Genomic DNA, 26,078 nt, shown 5'->3' on the forward strand with positions numbered 1-26,078 from the left:
TCCCAATACTTTTGGTCCCCTAAAATGGGGAGACTATTTACAAAAAGTGCTGTAGTTTCTAAACGGTTCACCCGATATTGATGAAAATACCCTCAAATTAAAGCGTATAGTCTGCAGTTTAACCTCATAGTCAAAGTATTATTTCAATGAGTACAGAGCTGAAACAACAACAAAAAATGTGTCACTTTTGCAATACTTTTGAAGCTCACTGTAAATCAGCCGGCAGGCACACATTCCCTTTGAAAGTGGATTTTGTTACACTATAGTAGCCTACTTTCTTATTTCTTATCCCCATATCTGAAAAGCACTCTTTGACATCAACAGACTAGATGGGTGAAAATAAATATTGTGGCAAAGCTAATTAGCCAATTGCCTCTTGTGACAGATGAAACACAGACCAGCTCACATTCAAGATTTGGTTCTGGGTGCCAAGATTATGCCACTTTAAGGTTGGTACTAATCCGGAATGCAGATTTCTTTCTAACCACATTCCAACCAGTGTCTATTCCACAAGTTACCAAAAGCTAAATAAATCTATGACGTTAAAATGCCTATTTACTCTGTTCCATCTGAGTGCACAATCCACTGTCTCATCAGCCCAGTTTAGCAATTTATAAACTTGATCTCCACTATAAAAAGCATCTAGACATTATCTCACATTTCTTTTAGACTAACATTTAGTTTTCAACAGCAGACATTTGTATAAATCTTGCTGTCTGTCTCACCGACATTTGCAACATTGTTTCAATATTCAAATGTCCCATAGTAATGAACATGTTGGGAGTTTGGACGAGACAGACAGGCAGGCAGTGTTTCTCAGCCAGTCGAAATCATGAATCAGCATAATTTTTATGGATTTATACAAAGAACTATCAATAGAAAACAAAATGAAACGAAGTGCAGCTTGTTTGCAGTCTTTCCAGCTTCAGTTTGAAGTGATTGTGTTAGCTGTCTTGTTGGCTAGCTTCTCTGAACAACAGTGTCCTGACGAGAGAGAGTACATTTTCTATGCCAGGTGAAATCGTGCCTCATTAGCTCATTGTTATGTATGTATCCAAATAAATGTCACTAGAAAACAGCATAAACAAATGCAAATGCAGCTACTTTTGTTATTCTGGCTGCACTGTTTGACGTGACTGTCAGTTAGCCATAGTTGGCTAGCTAGCAACAGTGGCGATTTTAGCATGTAAAAAAAACAACACTAAACAATACATTAATTGTGCTATAATGGTGACAAATGGTGCCCACAAACTGGCCTACATTAAGCTGTCCCAACATCTTACCACTGCTACACCTGGCTATCAGCGGAGCCTTGTCTGGCAGCGAAACAGTTCATTCAACCTCATTTACTGCCTTTTAAAAAACATAGCTGATATGGCTGACTTGCTTAAACAAATGTGGTTTCTAATGACAATTGAGATGTACAAACTATGGCATAAGGGGACGACAAGCGGATAAGAGGCTATCCGTAATTCGATTAAGACATTAATGAGTGAGCTAGGACGGACGTAGTCAATATAACTATTTGTTTAGCACTTTTGATATGTACAGCGACAGAATTCAGAGCATGGGCCGTTCTTACAGTGTTCTCCCTGTACACCAAGTCAGAACCGTAGCATAAATTAAGAGTGGTAAAAATACCAAATTATTAGAGTGAGGCACATGGGCTACTTACTACACAACATACACTTAGTATTATTTTCTTAGCTACAGTATACATATCTCCCTGGCATATTACATCATGTATGTAGCAGCATACAATACATTTTTGGACTCACCTTGTTGTGCTGTGCTCACTTGAACAGGAAGGTGGCGAGGCGGTCCTTCATGGGCAAATTTTGCCATCAAAGTCTGGCATTCTCTGGATTTATGGTGCTTTCAAAACAACTGGGAACTCTGAAAAAAACAACATTGAATCATGTTGCCGTTATTGATCTTCAGGTCGTAGCTCTAGAAAGAGGCCGGATTTTCAATTCCGAGTTGGATGACTGTTCAAAAGCTCCCAGTCGGAGCTTGTTTATTCCCGACTTCACAGTTGTCTTGAACTCACTGAAGTCAAGTTTTCGCAGTTCCCGAGTTAACAGTTTTGAGTGTGGCACAAATCAGGTTTCATTGACAGCATGGCCGATGATGAATGTTTATCATTTTAAACTTGGAAAAGAGCTCCTTAATCCCAGATTTGGGACCACACAGCCACTCTACTGAATAGCAGGCTAGTGATTGCTTTGCAATGCTTGCAGTTAGCCACTGTCACTGATTCATTCCAAACCACTCATTGTTGAATATGCGATTTCCAACTTGTTGTGGAATGTTAAGTCCAATGGCCGATGAGCACTGATATGTTTTATCTATAATTTCTCTACATAATTTCTCTTCATATGACAAGGATTAGAAAGGATTTGCCAGTAGATTGTCGACTAGATTCATGATGATGACTGCTAGCTAAGATTTTGAAAGTAGGATGTTGACATGATCAGTCCAATCAAAGCTACTGTACATATAACGTGATTTGACGTCATTTTATCTGTGGCCAATGACCTTGAGCCTTCTTGGATAGGCACTTCTAATGTAAATCTATGGCAGCACCCAAGGGGCTAGAATTTTCTAGCTCTACCCTTAGACTTGGCGGTGACGTAGTGTCCCCATGAGTGACAGAACACTGAGCCAATCACGGCGCAACACTCCGTATTTTCTGCTGGCTTGCCCTACCACCACAGAAAGCACTGAGCTAGGCTGAAATACCTGCATTTTGGAGCTGCCTTACTCAAGAAAACAAAAATGTTTGTATGTGGATTTATTCATTATATATATTTTTTACATTGTTTGCAAAGTGATTTGTGACACGTATTAATGCCAAAATAACATGCAAAACAGGCTCTGCCCCACCTGCTCTGAATGACGGGTCGCCATTGGCTAGCATTCAAGGCATAAGAACTTTGCCAGCCAGTATGGCAATGGACTATTTAGAATGAATGACTGGTTCGCGTCCATAGATACAGAACAAAAAGACTAAGCGACTGGGTCGCATCTCTGGCAACCGAACTGATAGAACAAGCAACCAGCCGGCTTGGGTAGCAACTGTAGATTTGTGTCGGGACTATATCTTGTGGAAGGATGAAACAGTATGAATAAATTCATCAAAATAACGAATTCAAATATGTCAATCATTATTTGAGCATGTTGGTAACCCGTTGCATAAAAGTGATAATGCCCTGTTTGGAGGATATATTGGCACATATCCTATATCCTTTGCCATACTGGCTGGCAAAGTTCTTATCCTTTGCTTGCTAGCCAGTGGCGACCCGTCACTCCAAAAGGTTCTGGGACACTGTAAAGTCCATAAAGAATAAGAGCACCTCATCCCAACTGCCCACTGCACTGAGGCTAGGAAACACTGTCACCACCGATGAATCCACAATAATTGAGAATTTCAAGAAGCATTTTTCTACGGCTGGCCATGCTTTCCAGCTGGCTACCACTACCCCAGTCAACAGCCCCGCACCCCCCACAGCAACTTGCCCAAGCCTCCCCCATTTCTCCTTCACCCAAATCCAGATAGCTGATGTTCTGAAAGAGCTGCAAAATCTGGACCCCTATAAATCTGCCGGGCTAGACAATCTGGACCCTCTCTTGCTAAAATTATCTGCCGAAATTGTTGCGACCCCTATTACTAGCCTGTTCAACCTCTCTTTTGTATCGTCTGAGATCCCCAAAGATTGGAAAGCTGCCGCAGTCATCCCCCTCTTCAAAGGGGGAGACACTCCAGACCCAAACTTCTACAGACCTATATATATCCTACCCTGCCTTTCTAAGATCTTCGAAAGCCAAGTTAACAAACAGATCACCGACCATTTCGAATCCCATCGTACCTTCTCCGCTATGCAATCTGGTTTCCGAGCTGGTCAAGGGTGTACCTCAGCCACGCTCAAGGTCCTAAACGATATCATAACCACCGTTACCACCGAGACAATACTGTGCAGCTTTATTCATCGACCTGGCCAAGGCTTTCGACTCTGTCAATCACCACATTCTTATCGGCAGACTCAACAGCCTTGGTTTCTCAAATGACTACCTCGCCTGGTTCACCAACTACTTCTCAGACAGAGTTCAGTGAGTCAAATCGGAGGGCTTGTTGTTCGGACCTCTGGCAGTCTCTATGGGGGTGCCACAGGGTTCAATTCTCAGCCGACTATTTTCTCTGTATACATCAATGATGTCGCTCTTGCTGCTGGTGATTCTCTGATCCACCTCTACGCAGACAACACCATTCTGTATACTTCTGGCCCCTTTTTGGACACTGTGTTAACTAACCTCCAGATGAGCTTCAATGTCATACAACTCTCCTTCCGTGGCCTCCAACTGCTCTTAAATACAAGTAAAACTAAATGCATGCTATTCAACCGATCGCTGCCCACACCTTCCCGCTCATCCAGCATCACTACTCTGGACGGTTCTGACTTAGAATATGTGGACAACTACAAATACCTAGGTGTCTGGTTAGACTGGAAACTCTCCTTCCAGACTCACATTAAGCATCTCCAATCCAAAATTAAATCTAGAATCAGCTTCCTATTTCGCAACAAAGCATCCTTCACTCATGCTGCCAAACATACCTCGTAAAACTGACTATCCTGCCGATCCTTGACTTCGGCGATGTCATTTACAAAATAGCCTCCAACACTACTCAGCAAATTGGATGCAGTCTATAACAGTGTGTCACGGTCGTTTTCCTCCTCGTCTGAGGAGGAGCATGGATCGGACCAAAATGCAGCGTTGTTTGAATACATGATGTCGTTTATTTAAACGAAGACGAAAAAACACTTAAACAAACTACAAAATAACAAACGACGTGAACCGACCTGAACTTGAGAACGAAACACATGAACGCACAAACAGGACGGAACGAACGAACGAACGAAACGAAACGAAACAGTCCCATGTGGTACAAACACTGACACAGGAACAATCACCCACAAACAAACAGTGTGAACAGCCTACCTTAATATGGTTCTCAATCAGAGGAAACGTAAAACACCTGCCCCTGATTGAGAACCATATCAGGCTAATTGAAAAGAACCCAACATAGAAACACATAACATAGAATGCCCACCCCAACTCACGCCCTGACCATACTAAACAAATACAAAAACAAGGGAAAACAGGTCAGGAACGTGACACAGTGCCATCCGTTTTGTCACCAAAGTCCCATATACTACCCCATATACTACCCATATACAAACCCACTGGCTCCAGGTCATCTATAAGTCTTTGCTAGGTAGAGCCCCGCCTTATCTCAGCTCACTGGTCACCATAGCAGCAGCACCCACCTGTAGCACGCGCACCAGCAGGTATATTTCACTGGTCACCCCCAAAGCCAATTCCTCCTTTGGCACTTTTTCTTCTAGTTCTCTGCTGCCAATGACTGGAACGAACTGCAAAAATCAAGCTGGAGACTCATATCTCCCTCACTAATTTTAAGCACCAGCTGTCAGAGCAGCTCACAGATCACTGCACCTGTACAAAGCCCATCTGTAAATAGCCCATCCAACTACCTCATCCCCATACTGTTATTTATTTTATTTATTTTGCTCCTTTGCACCCCATTATCTCTACTTGCACACTCATCTTCTGCACATCTATCACTCCAGTGTTTAATTGCTATATTGTAATTATTTTGCCACTATGGCCTATTTATTGCCTTGCCTCCCTTATCATACCTCATTTGCACACACTGTATATAGATTATTTCTATTGTATTATTGACTGTATGTTTGTTTATTCCATGTGTAACTCTGTGTTGTTGTTTGTGTCACACTGCTTTGCTTTATCTTGACCAGGTTCTCAACTAGCCTACCTGGTTAAATAAAGGTGAAATATATATATTTTTTTTTAAATTCAGGGCAGGTGGGGCAGAGCCTGTTTTGTGTATTATTTTGTCATTAATACGTGCCAATATATCCTCCAAACACCGGCTTCGAGGGCATTATCACTTAATTAACTATGTTTGGTCACATCTCTCACCCCCTTCCCTTTTGGTTGCTAGGTTCTAATTGACTCCAATGCAATAATTATAGTGACACAACGACATACTGCATTTCTCTATGACGCTGAAAGGGAAAATGAAGTGGGGCCCAATCGAAATGTGATTGCCTTCCACTTCAGTGCTTCACTCCAGTCATTTAACATGAGGGACGGAGATTGAGTTTGCTTGATTATGGTGACCACTTGAGGGAACAGTGGTGGCTTTAGTTAACACAAACTTCAAGTGCTCTGGTGCGCAGCACAATATTCAATGATATTACATATTGGAAATCCAGGTAATCAAATCATGAGATCAAAAAAACATGTTTTTCTAAAATTAGATGTTTTATGCCAGTCCCCAGATAACCTTTTGCCTGCGTCTTCAAGGGAAGAGGAAACTGAGACATCTATCTATCTATCTATCTATCTATCTATCTATCTATCTATCTATCTATCTATCTGTATCTATCTATCTGTATCTATCTATCTGTATCTATCTATCTGTATCTATCTATCTATCTGTATCTATCTGTATCTATCTATCTATCTATCTGTCTGTCTGTCTGTCTGTCTGTCTGTCTGTCTGTCTGTCTGTCTGTCTGTCTGTCTGTCTGTCTGTCTGTCTGTCTGTCTGTCTGTCTGTCTGTCTGTCTGTCTGTCTGTCTGTCTGTCTGTCTGTCTGTCTGTCTGTCTGTCTATCTATCTATCTATCCCATTTCAAACCAAATGACCATACCAAACCATACTCTTATAATGCACAGTCTAAACACTTGTAAATTCAAAGTGATTTTCATTGAGCTATTGTATGATGTGTTATGCTCCTTACTCTCCGCCCCCCCCCCCCCCCCCCCCCCCCCCCCCTCTGCTCATACAGATGCTGCGCACTAACCCCCGAGGCATTTCATTCAGAGGAGACCTACTTTGGCACAAGGGAGTCCTCTGGTGAGGCTTTGGAAAGCACCAACCTCCGCATCCTGTCCCTTGGCAGGTCGCAACCACCCAGAGAGCTCTACATCACTGAGTCCCAGGATGAGGCCTACTATGGGGAGACGGAGAGTGACACGGAGGCCGCCAGAGGGACCCATCTGGTCCGTACCCAGCTCTGCGTGCCCGCAACTGGGGAGTGCAGCGGCCCAGAGTCCCAGTTACTCGGAGGGGACGGAGTTCGAGAAGGACCCCAGGGAGGGGCAATGGTGGAGCTCCAGTGGTCCCTCTCTGAACACACCCTGGATGATCCTGTCTGCACCTCCCTGGGGAGTGCTCTTGGAATAGAGGGGGAGATCCAGGCGAGAGAAGCCCTCCAGAACAAGGCCCTCCTCCATACCACCACCCACTCGCTCTACGTCTGTGGCCCAGCTAGGGAGCCCCTGAGTCAGCATGGAGTGGTGGAGATCACCCTGCACCATCCCACAGCCGGAAGGGGTTCTCCATGTCTGGTAGAGGGGGAGGGTGCCTGTGGGGCCAGTGGAAATGTTGGTGGAGCCCCCAGGGAGGAAGGAACAGGGCAAAGCCAGGGAGCTCCTGCCTCCTTCACTGTCTCCTTCGGAATTCCAAAAGAGGGTGCCGAGCCGGCAGAGGAGCCAGACTCAGATTTGGAGAAGGACCTTGGGAAACCCAACAAGCACCGGGCCAGGCACGCCAGTGAGTACTCTATGCCTGTTTCCACTGTTACTAGTCCTGCTTTGTGTGTGTATTTATGAGGGTCAAATTACTGTTGTCTTATAGGGTGCACCGACTCAGACCTAATAGCAGACTGACATACTGTAGCACTGCTGTGAACTGCATTTGTCAACTCAACTCTGGGAGGCATGTGTGCATTCCTTAGCCCGGTGCCCTGTTGCACACAAAAATGTGGCCCCAAAAATAGTAGATGCTCTTTCTTACTTGGGAGGGGTTTTGTTTGGATTGAAGCAGAGAGGTCCAGTTCAAGCCTGAATAGTATCCAGTTTGTAGTATCCAAGATCACTGAGGGCAGGATTGTGGCAATATAATGGGTAGAGATAGAGAATGATCGTGTTTTAAAAAAATATATAAATGTTTTCCTCTAGCTTAGAATAGGGGCTTGATGAGGATGTGTCTTTCAGGGCGATAAATATGACATTTAATTGAATGCCAGCGCGTTGATGATGCCTGCAGAAGTGCTCTTTGACGGACACCAGCATGTGCTGCACTAGCCCGTTACCCGATCCTTTAAAACCATATGTCTTAGCCCGCGCCGTAAAGCGAGCTTCGCTCACTACTCCCAGTCTTCCTCCACCTTGAGGTTAGTCGTACTGAGGGAAATAAAATGTAAGGATGGGTACTTTTTTAAATCACAGCTTTTTATGTTTGTGTATGTGTGTGTAGGGTTGGTGCTGTTAAAGAGTGTGTGGACATGACTGTCGTCGCCTCGGGTTTAGGTGACAGATCCGAGAGTGGACTTACAGATAAGGAGTGGGAAAGGTGCTTGGGTGCTGGTGAATGCACTACCGTCCCACAGACTATTTTTAATTCATTTTATCTCTTCTATGCTCTGCCATTGGCTCAAACTATGGGGACCACCCATTTGAATAGGCTTTCACAGCTTTGTTAATATCGTGTATTATCGGGGAACAAACTAGGAGGATATTAGACAGTTGGTCAGAGAATTAGGTAATTGCTTTTTGTGTTGATTTAATAGAGATTTTGTAGATTGAATGATCAAATCTGTGATAAGTATCGGCACTGAGGTAAAGGGCTTTAAAGGACTTTTTTGTTGGGCTATAGATAACCAAGTATAAGATCAGGACCAGGGAAATATTGAATGAATGAGTGAATGAATGGATTAGATTTAGCTCTTATGTATGTTTATGGAAATGTGTAGGTTATTGCTTGCATTTATGTCATTTGAGGGATTTCTACAAATGTGTTTTTGCTTGAAAAAAAGATCCCGGTTTTCAATATAATGGGGTGAATACAATTGTCTGCTATGATATTTAACGCTGCTTTTAATTTACTATCTAATAGCATGGTGTGATTTAAGTTAGCAGTTTGTCAGAATTTCTGCTATTTTTCATGTCTGCCATTTAAAGAGTGATTGTATGTGTGAAATATCAGTGAAAGTAATTAGTGAGTGGTTGCTTTAATGTATTAAGATATGTTTTCACAATGTCATTAGGGTGGACATGCAGTGTTAAGATGTATTATTATTTTCATTTTCATTTTCAAAAGATTATCAAAAGACTTTTGAAAATGTGGTTGCATTGCAGGCCTGCTGGTATCTGAAAACAGTGTAACTTGGTGTGGCAAACATTTTCCGATGCATGTTCATCCAAATGGAATGATTTGTGGTCGTCTCAATTAGACCCAAGCTATTAATAACCAGTATATGCAGTTCAATTAAATAGGCCACAAGAAGCAACCATTTGAAATATCCCTCTTCTCTCTCCCTCTACCCTCTCTCTCTTCCTCCCTCCCTCCACCTATCTCTCTCTCGCTATCTCTCTCCCTCTCTCTATTTTGCAGGGCTCAGGCGCAGTGAGAGCCTGTCAGACAAGCAGGTGAAGGAGGCCAAGTCTAAATGTAAGCGCATTGCTATTCTTCTGAACGCTGACGCTCCCAACCCCAACAACAAGGGGGTGTTGATGTTCAAGAGGCATCGACAGAGGGCCAAGAAGTACACACTCGTCAGCTACGGCACTGGTGAGAGCGAACCAGAGTACGACGACGACAGCGAGGAGGAGGAAGACTACGAGGAAAAAGACCCCCGAGCGATCAGATTTACCCTCGTAGCCACAACCAGCGAGTCAGAGCTTGACGAGGACTTCATTACTAATGCCCATGGTGGAGGCAGAGTGATAACCTGCGACTGGGACACGGGACTACTCAAGATCGAGCGCAAGCTCAATTCCGGAGAGGAGATGGAGCAACTGCCCAACACTACGGGCAAGGGGGCCACGATGTTTTCCCAGCGCCGCCAGCGCATGGACGAGATCGCTGCCGAACATGAGGAGATGAGGCGCCAGGGGATTCCTGTGGAGGGAGTGCAGGAGGTGGAGAAGCATGCAGCCTACCAGCAGATGGAGGAGCGCTCGTACATGCAGGCCACCACAGAGAGCCAGGCCTACATGGACGTGAACGTGCACCAGAAGCAGCAGCAACAGTATCAGCAGTTCCAAGAGCAGCAGTATTACGAGCAGCAACAGCAGCAGCAGCAATACCAGCAGCAGCAGCAATACCAGCAGCAACAACAGTACGAGCAGCAGAAATACAACCAGCAGCAGCAATACCAGCAGCAACAATATCAACAACAGCAGCAGTACCACCAGCAGCAACAAATTCAACAGTACTCGTCTAACATGAACGGCGTCGCCAACCACCAAAGCAATGAAATGCAGAGTTCCATGAGCAATCGAACCCCCCAACTCTTCTCGGTACAAAACCAGGTGCCCGTCCCAATTCTTCCCCCAGTGAGTGGGAACAACCAAGAAGCGATGAGTCAGGGGGAGCAGATTGCCTCGCGCGACGAGCGCATTTCAACGCCGGCTATTAAGTCTGGGATCTTGCAGGACACAAGGAACAGATTCAAGGGCAAGCCAATGTTCAATTTCAAACAGGCTCCCAAAGTGCCACCCAACCCGGAGCTTATGAATCTCCTCAACAGAAGTGACAAGAAGTTGGATTTTGAGTCAGCTACGGAAGAGGACTACCTTAGCTTGGGGGCTGAGGCTTGCAACTTTCTCCAGTCACCAAGGGTCAAACATAAGACGCCTCCACCAGTCGCTCCCAAGCCCATCATTAATCCCAACTCTCCGCCTTGGTCCCCTCAGCCTGAGCTGGCCAACCAGGAGTTGCCACTGCATGCTGAAAATAATGTCCCCACACCTGCTACAGCCTCTGAGCCTGAGTCCGCCCCTGCTCCAGAACTAGATCCAACCCCTGTACCGACCCCAGAACCCTCCCCCCCTCTTGCACCCCAGGAAGTTCCTGCCAACACCCCCTCTCCAGAAAAACACACATGTAGTCCCCCAGGGTCCCAGGCAGAGCAGCAGCCCCAGCAAGCACCAGCCTGGGGAAGAAATGGACCTTCTCCACCTCAGCCTCATTCACAACCCGAGCCTCAAGTGAGTTCTAAGGCTCCACCACAAACACAGGCACAACAGCAGCCACAACTGCAGCCACACGTGAGTACTTGGACACCTGCTGATATGAAGCCCCAGGCTCCAGCTCCAAGTCAGTCCCCACCACAGCTCCCTTGGGTGACTCCCCAACCTCCTCCTCCTCAGCCTCAAGCTCAGCCTCAGCCACCAATGAATTATTGGGCTGCCCAGCCCCAATGGGCTCAACCTCAAGAGCAAGCACAGGCCCAGCCACCATGGGTTCAGCCTCAAGAACAAGTACAGCAACAGCCCCAGTCACCTTGGGCTCAGCCTCAAGAACAAGTTCAGCAACAGCCCCAGCCACCATGGACTCAGCCTCAAGAACAAGCACAGGCCCAGCCACCATGGGTTCAACCTCAAGAACAAGTCCAGCAACAGCCCCAGCCACCTTGGGCTCAGCCTCAAGAACAAGTTCAGCAACAGCCCCAGCCACCATGGGCTCAGCCTCAAGAACAAGTTCAGCAACAGCCCCAGCCACCTTGGGTTCAGCCTCAAGAACATGTACAGCAACAGCCCCAGCCACCATGGGGTCAACAACCTCAGCCTCCACAACAGGCTTGGCCCCAGGCCCAGGCCCAGCCTCAGCCACCTTGGGTGTCATCACCTCAGCCTCCAATGAATGCATGGACACCACCACAGAGCCAGGCCCAGCCACCACAGCCACCTTGGGCCCAATCAGCCCAACCCCAACCTACAGCTCAGCCCCAACCCCATATGAATACATGGGCCCAAGCACCTGCTCAGGCTCAAGCACAGCTACCCATTAATGCCTGGACCCCAGATCAGAATCAGGATCAGCCACAGTCACATTGGGCCCAAACAACTCCAACCCAATCCCCATCCCAGCAAAGCTGGCAACTGCCACCTCCACAGCAGACACCCTCACAGCCACCTATGAATGCATGGGCCCCGGCTCAGGCACAGCCTCAGACACACACAAGTACCTGGGCCCCACAACCACAGCAAGCCCCAGTAAATACCCAGACCCCGATGGACAGAGTGGCTCAACCTTCTCCGAAACCTGGGAATGCGCCACAAAATGCTCCCCGTTCTATTCCTCCGCCTCGCCCACAGCGAATGAATTCTTACACGCTTGGAGAAAGGTCATCGTCACCCCTCATCAATCCAATGGCCAGCGTCTTGGTACCAGTGCGAGGCATGGGCTCAGCTTTGTCGATGCCGGCTGTTACAGGGAAAGGAGCCGATTTGTTCGCCAAGAGGCAGTCTCGTATGGAGAAGTATGTCGTGGATTCGGACACTGTGCTGGCAGCCACTGCACAGGCAGCCCAGCAAGCCCAGGCAGCCACTGCGCAGGAAAACAAGGCAAGGTCCACATCGCCCTCTCCCTCCGTACCTCATTCGTGGAAATATTCACCCAATTGCAGAGCTCCCCCTACATCAAATTACAACCCCATACAGTCCCCGTCCTACCCACCAGGGGCCATTAAGCAACCCCCTCCATCTAGCCCTGCGGCCAAAGCCAAGAAAGGGAAAGGCAAACCTGCCTGCAAACCCCTTGCTGTTATAGATGTCATGAAACATCAGCCGTATCAGCTCAATGCCTCCCTTTTCACATATGGCCCAGCAGTGGAGGCTGCCGAGGCTGCCAAGGCCGCTGCACCAAAGCCTGCCCCAGCCCCTGCCCCAGTCCCTCCAAACCAAAACCAACCAATCAGATATGAGAAACTTTCCCCTGTCCAGCCGGCTGGACCAATGAATGCTGCCTATCCACAGCAGCCTCAGCACCCTCAGCAGCCCTATGGGATGCCCCCTCAACCAAACATGCACGATAGTCCCTACCACCAAGTCCCACCTAATGCTTACCAGCCACCTAACAACCCCTACCAGCAAGCTCCTGCTGGCCCTTACCAACAACCATATAATCCCCTTTACCAACAAGCCCCTCCAGCCCCTTATCTACCCCAGCACCATCCCCAGCCCCAAGCTCCAAACCCTTCCTACCAACCGACCCCCCAAGGTCCATATCAGCCAGCCCATAGCCCCCCTTACCAAGCAGCACCCCAAGCCCCCTACCAGCCACTACCTCCCAGTACCTATGTGGTCCCCAGCTTTCCGATAGCAGCAAAGCCTGAGTCCATCTCTGGGGGTAGCACCGCTCCAAAGCCCAGGTTCATGGCCAAAAAGAGTTCAGCCCAGGTCTGGAAGCCAGCAGCTGTGGAGAAAGAGTGATTTTGATAGGATGACTAAGTGATATTTGCTTGAAACAACATAAGATCTAGTTAAAATAGACATTCATACAAATGCAATATATTCATAGAAGGCTTTTAAGATGCCTTTTCTCAATATTTTACAGCCAACATATTTTTTTTAAATGATGTCACAATATGACACATTTTAGAATGTCAAATATCATAAGGTTCGGGTGTAGTTTTCCACCAGCTAAGCAAAGCTTTTCAAAGTTTGTTTCTTAGCATTAATGCAATGCAAAACACATTGAAAATGAAATATATGATATTGGTATAGCTTATTACTTACCTGAGCCAAAAAATTATAAAATGTAGATTTTCAGGAAAGCCATGAAATGCATTCAATGGACTTATGATGTGAATCAGTGTTGATTCAGCAGAGTCTGTGAGCAGGCATTGACAGAATGTGAACAGGTGAGTGTTTATTGCTGAGGGAAAAAAATGGAAATGAGAGTAGATTGAAAGGTGATTTAAGAAAATGTTGGTGATGAGTACTAAGGAGGTGCGTGAGCGAGTGCTAATTTTGAGAATCTCTTCTGCAATATCAACAGTGTATTTGTTAGCTGTTAAGATGTGCAATAATTGTTTGTCAAAATTGACCTTGATGACAAAGAGAAGACTAAATGATTAGTAGCGACTAAAGACGTTTAAAACATGGTAAGGGAGACCAGGACTGGTCAGTTGAAATATATTTAGAGACAGGTTTGAGAACTGTCTGGCTTTATTTGACATATTCTCCTGAGACCCAGTTTTAGATCATTTATACATTTTTTATTACGTTTATTAAGTTTTTGGGGTGAAGAAAAAAACATGTCAACGGATGTTCACTGTAGTGGCCATTAGGACTGGGTTGATAGTAAATATGAAAAAATATGAACAATTACAGTAAGTGGGGGCAGTAGGTAAAGAACATAGTTTAGCTCTTATTTAATGTCACATATGATTACATTGTTCAAAAACTCACCAAACTATTCCTGAGATATTTACCTATTAGAAACCATTTGAACATCAAACTCACAAAAATTATAATTATACAATTACACACACTATGAAATGTGCTAATTGTGATGGTAGGCATTTTGAAGAACCATAACCAACCATGTTGTCATTGAAAAGCCCAGAATGTCCTCTCAAAGGTACAACAGGATCTACCACAGTGGCATGTATGGCCTAAGAGATACGGACCAAAAAACAATGTCCATTAGAGAGGACGAAAATGAATTCCTGGATCTTAGGAGGATATGTATGTTTTATATGTATAGTGAAATTGTTTAGATTTGGTGGATATAATGCTCATATGCTATAATGAATAGGAAACCTGCCGACTTAATTTTAACAAAAATATTCATAAATTACATTGCAAAAAGTTAATGTATTGTATTTTATGGAAGTATATAGGTAACTGCCAAAATAAAGGAAACACGAGTAAATGAGGGATACAAAGTATATTGAAAGCAGGTGCTTCCATACAGGTGTGGTTCCTAAGTTAATTAAGAAATGTTCATCTCATCATGCATAAGGTCATGTATAAAAAATGTCCAGTTGCCCATTCTTTTGGCTACCATGGCTAGAAGAGATCTTAGTGACTTTGAAAGAGGGGTCTCAAAGGAGCATAGGGGGTTTAAAGGGTGTGTGTGTGTGTGTGTGTGTGTGTGTGTGTGTGTGTGTGTGTGTGTGTGTGTGTGTGTGTGTGTGTGTGTGTGTGTGTGTGTGTGTGTGTGTGTGTGTGTGTGTGGTCTGCGTGTGCGTGTGCGATTGCGCGTTTTTTAGGCCCCCATCTCTTAGAGGTGGAATGTACTTGGACGAATGTAGGATGTAGATCGTGTACAATTTCCTTCAGCGTCTTCCAAAGACCCTACTTGAATGGTTTGGTTTTATTTTAAACTTTTTACCAGCTGTTGCGTCATGTTAGGTTCCTACATTTAAACTGTCCAATGTCACAGATTATATGTTTGTGTGTAGTGAGAGCTGTTGGTTTGGGAGGGTTAGTAGGCTTGAATTTCACCTACACGAATGGCAGTCACTCACTACCTCTCTAGCTTTGGCCTACAAATGATTGTCTTTTCTCACTTTTCTGATTTCAGCTTTGCATCCTTTTTCTATGTTTCTGTCCACCTGCTTTGATTTTACATAATGCCAAAAAACAAACATCATTAAAGGGATATTTAAATAAGCACAGTTACAGAAAAAAAGGTGAGTTAGGATGAACCACCCTGTAATGTTAAGGTATAATTTCGTATAGGGTTGCTTCCTTTCGTTCTTGAAGTTGTTTCTTTTTCATTGTCTTTTGTGTGTTTCTTCTTCATAGTGCACTTCCTGTAAGATTCACATCGGAGCAATTAAAATGTATTTTATCCTTCTGTTTGCGTTTCCTTGGTTGGTCTCTTCTGCATTTTTTAGATCCCATTCCGTTTGTTACTCTCTACTTTTCCTCTACACCTTCTTTCTGCTTGGCACAACATTGTTCCCACTTTGTCACCACTTCGCCATATTTTCTGTACAAAAAAAATGACCACACCCACACAATTAAAACATGCATTCATTGTTTTGTTACTTCTTTACTCAAATATGACAACGGATGGATTGTAGGTTTAGATTTACAAAACTGCAACACATCTTGTACTATTTTCAGTCATAGCAAAATACAAATCATACTTGAAATAATCACAGCCGAAGGGACTTTGAGAACATAGAGTCAACTAGAACAGAGGAAAAGAAACTTGTGCTGGTAATCCATGTCATCTTCTAAACAACTGACATGTTTACTGGCATAGCCAACATGATTTTGTACTGTCAGAGTGGATATAGCTACCACTGTTACCACTGTGTTTTATTATTGTAAATTCAATGGATAGCCAACCCCTTTCCAATAATAGCTCACTGCTCGCCTTCTATAAAAGCCTTGTAACCAGCCAGCTGCCCCTGCTTAGAAATCAGATATGTTCCTCACCCAAACTCTAGAGTTCTCTAGAATGCTAGGAAAGTGCTCAAAAGGCACATTATCATCCCTGACCGCATGGTCACTGATTCTGCATCAAGGGTATTTCGATCTTTGACGAGCTCATCGAATTGGAGTTTGGAGTGACCTCATTGGATAAGATTGGAGGATGAGCAAGCTCTGACCTAAATGTTTACCCGTCAGTCTTGCATCATCACGTCGTTTTGGGATCCATGTTAGAGGGGTTGTCAAGGGGAGGTCATCTGTTTAGAGGGAGTCTTAATATCAATCGGTGCCCAGAGCAGGCTGCAGGAACAGGCTATATCGGGTGGAAATTTGATCCCTACTTGAATGACCTGACTAAAAGAGTCCTGTCCTGGCCTGTTGGCTACACCTGCTTCTTAATCTCATGTAGATTTATGTATTTTATGCATGCTAAGGAATACTTATTTAGATGCATGGCAGGTAGTCTAGTGGTTAAGAGTGTTGGTTGAAAAGTCGCTGGTTCGAAACCCAGTGACGACTAGGTGAACAATCTGTCGTTGTGCCCTTGAGCAAGGCACTTAACCCCAATTGCTTCTGTAAATCGCTCTGGATAAGACTGTCTGCTAAATGACTAAACTTGAAATGTAAAATGTGTTCTACTTGCTTGTCCATTTTAATTAATGTATAAACCTCTGTATGAGTTACAGGAAAGTCGCAATCAAGACTAAAACTGGCTGGCTTATAGCTAAGGAATGGGAGAGTTGTAGAATGAACAGAAATGCATTTATTGATGCACAACGTGTTTCCTGGTAGATTAAATGAGACAAGACCCCAAAATGTGTATGTTGTTCACACATTATGTCTTTGCCAACAAATGCCCTCATCTCAGTATTTTTCATCTGAGGTAGTCAACAGGTAGTAACAGACAGCGCTTGCTTATAAACCAGTGACGTAGGAGTGGAAAACACAGAAAATATCGAATCCATTTGTAGCACTATCACGACAGACCAGGAAACTCTCTCTTCAATGGCCCCAGCTGCCATGACATCATCAAATTCCTAACGGTGACACACAATGCTAACTGGACTCCCCAATGGTGTGGTAGAGCCAGACTCAATGGTGCCCATCTAAGTTTGACCTTCCATCCCCTACCGTCACCCCCTTCAACCCCAGGCAGACACCCAACCTGTGGCTGGGAATCAGCGATTAGTTCATGCCGACCCCCCCCCCCCCCCCCCCCCACACACACACACACACACACATTCGGCAAATGTGACAAATACAATTTCATTTGATATATTCATATCCCACCCACATTTAACAACCGTCTATCTGTTGACTTAAATGTCTGATACATTATAAATAAGTAAACTTAAGCTATGGGTTAGCAATGGAAAACAGATAGAAAAGTAAAATGGAACACGCCACAACAGTGAGTTATTTCTTTTTCCATTTTTCCAATCATTTTCAAAATCTCTCTATCTCCTACTGGGTCATTCCATGTCATTTCAGCAAGCCATGACACCCATCATCTCGGATTGTTCTGAAATCGTTTCTGTAGTTAGAAACAGATAAGATACGCATTCCGGAAACCATATTTTGGTGAAATATAATTGATCTCTGAGACATTAAGCTAACTGATTGCGCCCAAATTGGCAATTTCAATTTATAGGATTCATGTAATATTCAATAACTATAGTACCTAACATCCAATTTGGACCCAACAAAAATTGTAACAATAACCACATTTCTAACCACTGTTTTTATGCGAGTAAAGTCATACCGTATAAAAATATCACCAGCTGTGATGGAGATAATTTGTTAATTTGACATGGTGAGATTATAATTAATTATGCGAGAAATAGCAGTGGAAATGCCTTTATGCGCAAATATTGATATACACTGAACCAAAATATAAACGCAACATGTAAAGTGTTGGTCCCATGTTTCATGAGCTGAAATAAAAAATCCCAGAAATGTTCCATATGCACAAAAAATGTATTTATCTCAGATTTTGTGCACAAATTTGTTTACATCCCTGTTAGTGAGCATTTCTCCTTTGCCAAGATAATCCATCTACCTGACCGGTGTGGCATATCAAGAAGCTGATTAAACAGCATAATCACTACACAGGTGCACCTTTTTCTGTGACAATAAAGGGCCACTCTTGATTTTTTTTATTTTTTTTATTTAACTAGGCAAGTCAGTTAAGAACAAATTCTTATTTACAATGACGGCCTAGGAACAGTGGTTTAACTGCCTTGTTGTCACGTGTGCTCCCTCTCCGGGCTCTAGGTCACCAGGCTGCTAGTTATGGCGCACACCTGTCACCATCGTTATGCGCACCTGAGCGTCATCCAACTGGATTCCATCACCTCCCTGATTCCATTCCCTATATTTATCACTCATTACACAGGTTCCTTCCCCAGGCGCTATTGTTTCTGTTCCTGTGTTATGTCTGTGCGTTGTTCGTGTTTCTTATTTTGTATTATGTTGTGTTTATTTATTTATTAAAACACTCCCTCCCAGAACTTGCTTCCTGACTCTCAGCACGCTATGTTACGCTTGTTCAGGGGCAGAATGACAGATTTTTACCTTGTCAGCTCGGGGATTCAATCCAGCAACGTTTTGGTTACTGGCCCAATGCTCTAACCACTAGGCTACCTGCTGCCCCTAATGTGCAGTTTTGTCACACAACACAATGCCACAGATGTATCAAGCGTTGAGGGAGTGTGCAATTGGCATGCTGAGCTGTTGCCAGAGAATTAAATGTTCATTTCTTTACCATAAGTCGCCTCCAATGTCATTTTAGAGAATTTGGCAGTATGGGCAGGCATAAGCTACGGACAATGAACACAATTGCATTTTATCAATGGCAATTTGAAGGCACAAAAACACTGTGACGAGATTCTGAGGCCCATTTTTGTTCAGTATAATAACCATCATATCGAAGTTAACTTGGAGTCATGCGATGAAATGGTGTGTGGTCCTCCCACTATCACTCAGGAAACCATGCACTTTACTAGGCTACAGATGAAATGACTTATGATGAACTTCACAGGGTGGTGAAGTGCACAGTGATCTTGGTGCTCCTTTCCAATAAATATAGAGGGTATGATTCTGGTGACATGATGATCGATGATGGACTGCTGTTTGACAAATAAGAATCCATAATAATCTTATCCTGTAGACTAGCCTACCCACATTGTATCTGCGAGTTGTTGGCTAGAGCACACATGCCAAGACCAAAGTAGGCACATTTGCTATTTAATGCAACAGTTTTTCTGGAAAAACTATCGGTGGAGTTGAAAATGCTTTGGAAACGCACTGAATTTTAGATTTTTCAGTACATGAAAACTTAAGCAAAAAAGTACATTGTGTGCACTATGTCATCAGGCACTGATTTTTATCCACAACGGATCCGTTTGGTGGAAACACCACTGGTGGGAAAATGCTCATATTTTCTTTATGTGGATTTTAGAATATTCACATAAAAATCTGTTGCCAGTTGGATGGAAACCTAGCTATTGAGTAAGACATGAGGAATCCAAAGAAGTGGGCAAAAGCCATACACGGATCCCCGCACCATTGTGAGAGCATTGGGCCAGTAACCGAAACAACCTGGTGTACTCGGCGCATGTCACAAATACAATTTGATTTGATTTGATAGAAACAATACTCCAAGCCACGGCGCCATACTACCTTTCAAACTTAGAGAACTGATACTATATACTCGTTGTTTGGGTTGGATTGGTGTGGGGATCCGTGTATGGCTTAGGTTATCCCTCTTTTTACCCTGTCCTGCTACAAAGTTTCTCCCTGCAGGCAGTCACTGAGTCCGAGGTGCTAAAGGAGCTCCTTAAACTTGACCCCCAAAAAACATCTGGGTCAGATGGTTTAGATCCTTTCTTATTTAAGGTTGCTGCCCCTATCATCGCCAAGCCTATCTCCAACCTTTTTAACCTGTCTCTCCTTTCTGGGGAGGTTCTCATTGCTTGGAAGGCAGCCACAGTTCGTCCTTTATTTAAAGGGGGAGATCAAGCTGATCCTAACTGTTATAGGCCTATTTCTATTTTGCCCTGTTTATCAAAAGTGTTGGAAAAACTTGTCAATAATCAACTGACTGGCTTTCTTGATGTCTATAGTATTCTCTCGGGTATGGACACATCACTGCACTCTATACTCCTCTGTAAACTGGTCATCTCTGTATACCCGTTGCAAGACCCACTGGTGTTTGCTTATTTTTAAAACCCTCTTAGGCCTCACTCCCCCCTATCTGAGATATCTACGGCAGCCCTCATCCTCCACATTCAACACCCGTTCTGCCAGTCACATTCTGTTAAAGGTCCCCAAAGCACACACATCCCTGGGTCGCTCATATTCTCAGTTTGCTGCAGCTAGCGACTGGAACGAGCTGCAACATAACACTCAAACTGGACAGTTTTATCTCAATCATCTTCATTCATTCTTAATCATGGACACTTACTGACAGTTGTGGCTGCTTTGTGTAATGTATTGTTGTCTCTACCTTCTTGACCTTTGTGCTGTTGTCTGTGCCCAATAATGTTTGCACCATGTTTTGTGCTGCTACCATGTTGTGTTCCTACCATGTTGTTGTTATGTTGTGTTGCTACCATGCTGTGTAGTCATGTGTTGCTGCCTTGCTTTGTTGTTGTCTTAGGTCTCTCTTTATGTAGTGTTGTTTTGTCTCTCCTGCTGTGATGTGTGTTTTGTCCTTGAAAATATAGGTACAATTGAGTTGCATTGGATTTGCGATACAAATGCTAAAAAGTTAGCATTTGAAACAGTGGCCATGTAAACAAAACCAAAGCATGGGTTGCTGTCATACCTGGTCCATTGACTGCTTACAGGAAAACCAATATGTAATTTGGGTGAACTATAAAAAAGAATAACCTAATTTCAGGATCAACACAATCTAGTGGTCAGTACCTGGTAATATCAGTATGAGACATAAACCCAACAACTACTAATTTCTCTGAACAGTGGGAAAAATCATTACAAAATTAATTGAGAATACATTACATAGGATGAAGAAACAATCCTCAGAGCCGCAGCACCATTCTACTTGTCAAACATAGAGAACTGATATTATATAATCGTTGTTGGGGTGGGATTGGCGTGGGGTGTGGAAGGTCCGTGGGAGACTTTGACCATTTCTTTGGATTCCTCATGTCTAACTCATTATTAGAAAAAAGTTTGGTCCAAATCGAATGTTAGGTACTATATTTATTGAATATTATATTAATCAGTTAACCTCATTTCTCAAAGATAAAAATATATTTCAACAAAAGAATGTTGCAGGAATGCTAATCTTATCTGTTTCTAACAACAGAAACGATATTAGAACAATCTGAGATGGTGGCTGTCAATCTTCTTTCTTGTGCTTTTTGAGGTGCAACACCCTACTGTACAGTGTATCCCAACAAACAAATATACTAAATGTAATAAAGTCCCAGTATCAATACAAAAGTACAAATCCCCTATTTATTTATTTATTTTGTACCTTTTTTTCCTCCCCAATTTTGTGATATCAAATTGATAGTTACAGTCTTGTCTCATCGCTGAAACTCCCCTACGGACTCGGGAGAGGCAAAGGTCAAGAGCCATGCATCCTCTGAAACACGACCCTGCCAAGCCGCACTGCTTATTGACACACTGGTCACTCAACCCAGAAGCCAGCCGCACCAATGTGTTGGAGGAAACACCTTCCAGCTGGCGACCGAAGTCAGCTTGCAAGTGCCTGGCCCTCCACAAGGAGTCGCTAGAGTGCGATGGGACAAGGAAATTCCGGCCAGCCAAACCCTCCCGAACCCAGACGACGCTGGGCCAATTGTGCACCGCCTTATGGATCTCCCGGCTATGACACAGCCTGGGATTGAACCCGGTTCTGTAGTGACACCTCAAGCACTGCAGTGCCTTAGACCGCTGCGCCACTCAGGAGGCCGTACAAATCCTTTTAAACATAATTCTTAGAATTAAATATGAGCTTACATTGTCTACTAATCTATTTAAGCCCATTCATATGTGTCCCAGTCCAAATAATGACAGCTGGATCACAAAGACAGCGGGATCTTGGATTCCTCTTACAGCTTACAGGATATCTTGACTAAACAAGTTATTCATTGAATTTCGCCCTAAAATTAATTAATTACTCTCTTGCCATCCTATGAGTCACAAGTTTCTATAGGAGCTGATCTTATTGGCTGTTCTACACATATTCACCAGATGGTAGCACACTCCCTTCTGAGCGGTTTGAATTACAGGAAGACTGTTTTGATCATACAAGAGATGCTGCCAGCATTGCCCACTCGACACATTATCTCCTTTAGATGGGGGTTCTAAATATCTAATTGCTTTAGTTAGATTCTCGAATAATAATAATAATATACCACATCAAAAAAATTACTTAAAAGATGACCTAACATAAGTTTTTTAGTTAAACATTATTGTGCTGCATGAGACTGAAGAGCATACTGGAGATTATATGTGGGTCTTAAATGTTCAAAGGAAGCTCTCAAAATTTGTCAAAGCCATTTTCAAAGTTAAACTCTGCTATTTGTTAGTAGTCAGACAAGAATATCAAAATCTGCCTCTGTCTGAAGTAAACATGTCTGAATGTCCCTTTTCCAGGAGTTTGGCCGGAGCTACACTCTGTTCCCACCCGTCACCAAAGCACCATCGCTGGGCCTCCGGTCATCGTCTGGATCCCCCTTTCCCTCATACAAACCCCTGGTACAGGCCTCGTCTGCTCAGGCCCCCCGGGGGAGGCAGACGTCATGGCTGGACAGGAGTCACAAGCCTCCTTCCCCCTGGGAGGCCGCAGCCCACCACCCCATGGGCCTGGTTGACGAGGCCTTTGCCTTCCAGAACCTCCAGCAGGCCATCGCCTTCAACGTGCGCTCGGCTGCCCAGCGCAAGCTACTCCCTGAGCCCCCTGCCGAGTGGAAGGCTAGGGTGTCTGACGATCCTCCCAGGAAGACTGAGGTATGGAACCCGAACCAAAGATGGAACAAGAGACAGAGCTGGGGTCAGAGCCAGAGTCAGAGCCAGGGTCAGAGCCAGGGTCAGAACCAGGATCAGAGTCGGAGTTACAGCAGAGTTATTCCTCCGATCCTGTCCCCGACCAAGAGCATAGCCTCGGTCCCCGCCGGTCCGACTGGCTACAGGTCCCTGCCCAGACAGTGGCAGCCACAGAGGTCCCTGACTGAGACCAACATCGGGCCCTCTGGGGCTATTCATGGGTACGGAAGGCCCCCTGGGGGCCAGCAGCAGCCGAGCTACAGATCTGTGTACCACACTAACTGGAGCTGGAGACGCTAGAGGCGACAAACATGATGGTTACTTCATAACAAGACCAAAAAGTAACTCCAGAATATTCAGATGAAGCTGGTAATTGTGGCCATATATATCACCATTAAATAAAACTTGGGACAATGGGATAACATATTGATTGAGGAGAGTGAGGGGCTAGTTATTAAGTTTGTGATGTGGACAGGAGAGAGTTTAAGAGGGAGGTCTGTTTTAGATCTGCTTATTCGGTTTCACTGAGAATACTGCTAGGAGTATACAGATGATGACATTACCGCACCAGAATTTAGTTGAGAGAGACAGACTGTTGCATTGCATTCAAGTACGCATAAATGCCAGACAGATTAAGCCAGTAAATGTTTTGGTATTGGGGACACTGTCAATGATGGTTCTATTTTAGCAAATGGGCCACTATTGAGTTTAACTTTATCAAGTTTTCATTGGACAGAAATCAATGAGTGATTGACGGTGCAATTCCACCCTTCTTTTTGCTTCAGAGGCTTTCATTTCATCCAACACTGAGGCGATAGTGGCATTCAAAGTAAGTGAAATCAATAGTATTTCTTTGGAGGACGTAATGGGCATAAAGTATGTTGTAAGGCAGAATGTGTAATTGCATGTATAAAAATGAACGGATAGGAGTAATGAATGGACAGGTACACTGAACAAAAATATAAACGCAACATGTGAAGTGTTGGTTCCATGTTTAATGAGCTGAAATAAAAGATCCCAGAAATGTTCCATAAGCACAAAAAGCTTATTTCTCTCAAATTTTTGTGAGCATTTCTCCTTTGCCAATATAATCCATCCACCTGACAGGTGTGGCATATCAAGAAGCTGATTAAACAGCATGATTATTACACAGGTGCACCTTGTGCTGGGGACAATAAAAGGCCACTCGAAAATGTGCAGTTTTGTCACACAACACAATGCCACAGATGTCTCAAGTTTTGATGTAGCGTGCAATTGGCATGCTGACTGCAGGAATGTCCATCACAGTTGTTGCCAGATAATTTGATTTTAATCTCTCTACCATAAGCCACCTCCAACATCGTTTTAGAGAATTTGTCAGTATGTCCAACCGGCTTCACAACCGCAGACCACGTGTATGGCGTTGTGTAGGCGAGTGGTTTGCTGATGTCAACGTTGTGAACAGAGTGCCCCATGGTGGAGGTGGGGTTATGTTATGGGCAGGCATAAGCTACAGACAACGAACACAATTGCATTTTATCGATGGCAATGTAAATGCACAGAGATACCGTGACGAGATCCTGAGGCCCATTGCTGTGCCATTCATCCGCCGCCATCACCTCATGTTTCAGCATGATAATGCATGGCCTCATGTCACAAGGATCGGTACACAATTCCTAGATGCTGAAGATTTGAGTTCTTCCATGGCCTGCATACTCACCAGACATGTCACCCATTGAGCATGTTTGGGATGCTCTGGATTGATGTGTTTCAATTCCTGCCAATATCCAGCAATTTCGCACAGCCATTGAAGTGGAGTGGTACAATATTCCACAGGCCACAATCAACAGTCTGATCAACTTGATGCGAAGGAGATGTGTCGCGCTGCATAAGGCAAATGGTGGTCACACCAGATACTGAGTGGTTTTCTGATCCACGCCCCTACCTTTTTTTAAGGTACTGTGTCAGTGGCCAACAGATTCATATTTGTATTCCCAGTCATGTGAAATCCATAGATTAGGGCCTAATGAATTTATTTAAATTGACTGATTCCTTATATGAACTGTTACTCAGTAAAATCTTTGAAATTGTTGCATGTTGCGTTTGTATTTTTGATAAGTATATATTTGTGTCAAAGACCTTGAATACTGTGGGAAGTATAACTGCTATGTTTGCTGTGCATCATACATATCACCCACTCTCACCAATGAACACAACACAAGGTCAGTGTGAAATTGCGGAGCAGTACAATAATGTGTGTCGACAAGCTAAAACCTAGTACGATAGCATTAGTTGATAGGACACTAAAGCTGTGAGAAACACACAGCATAACACAGGTGCTCTGATAGTGGTTGGTGGCGTTAGATACAAAAGGGTCAGGTTTGATGGTTTTATGATGTTGAAGTTGTGGATGTATTTACTTTGCATCCTGATTTCTGTGGTGTTTGTGTACTCACATGTCTTGTCAAACGAAATGTGTCAATATGATGCTGGGAAATGCTTAGGGAGTCAATTAAAGCCAAGTAAACCGTTTTACATCCAGAGCAAGGAGCTACGAACACAGGGCTGAACACTGATCTGGGATATTAATCACATCTCAAACATCCATATAAATCATAAATATTTAGGTAAGTCCTTTAGAAGACTTTACATAAATATATCAAGGCCAAGATTTCAACACTTACTGCATAGTGAGAAGAAAAACTGCTGATGCATTATGGGTCTAAACCAGGCTTAAAACTTGTGAAATTGATACATCTATAACTCAGCAAGTTGGGAAGACAGGTTATT

General features: G+C 44.0%; 1 protein-coding gene across 1 annotated transcript in view; it reads left to right on the forward strand.

Annotated features, from left to right (window-relative positions):
• LOC120030232 (synaptopodin-2) overlaps positions 1-24,324 on the forward strand; it is a 62,343-nt gene extending 38,019 nt beyond the window's left edge. Inside the window, exons 3-5 of the mRNA XM_038975578.1 lie at positions 6,896-7,662; positions 9,505-13,295; positions 22,920-24,324. Of these exons, the coding sequence (XP_038831506.1) occupies positions 6,896-7,662; positions 9,505-13,295; positions 22,920-23,609 (5,248 nt within the window). The 3' untranslated portion in view covers positions 23,610-24,324. The remainder of the gene's footprint in view (positions 1-6,895; positions 7,663-9,504; positions 13,296-22,919) is intronic.
• The last annotated feature ends 1,754 nt before the right edge of the window (positions 24,325-26,078 follow it).

This window comes from Salvelinus namaycush, chromosome 36 (genome assembly GCF_016432855.1).
Source record: "Salvelinus namaycush isolate Seneca chromosome 36, SaNama_1.0, whole genome shotgun sequence".
Taxonomy (NCBI): domain Eukaryota; kingdom Metazoa; phylum Chordata; class Actinopteri; order Salmoniformes; family Salmonidae; genus Salvelinus; species Salvelinus namaycush.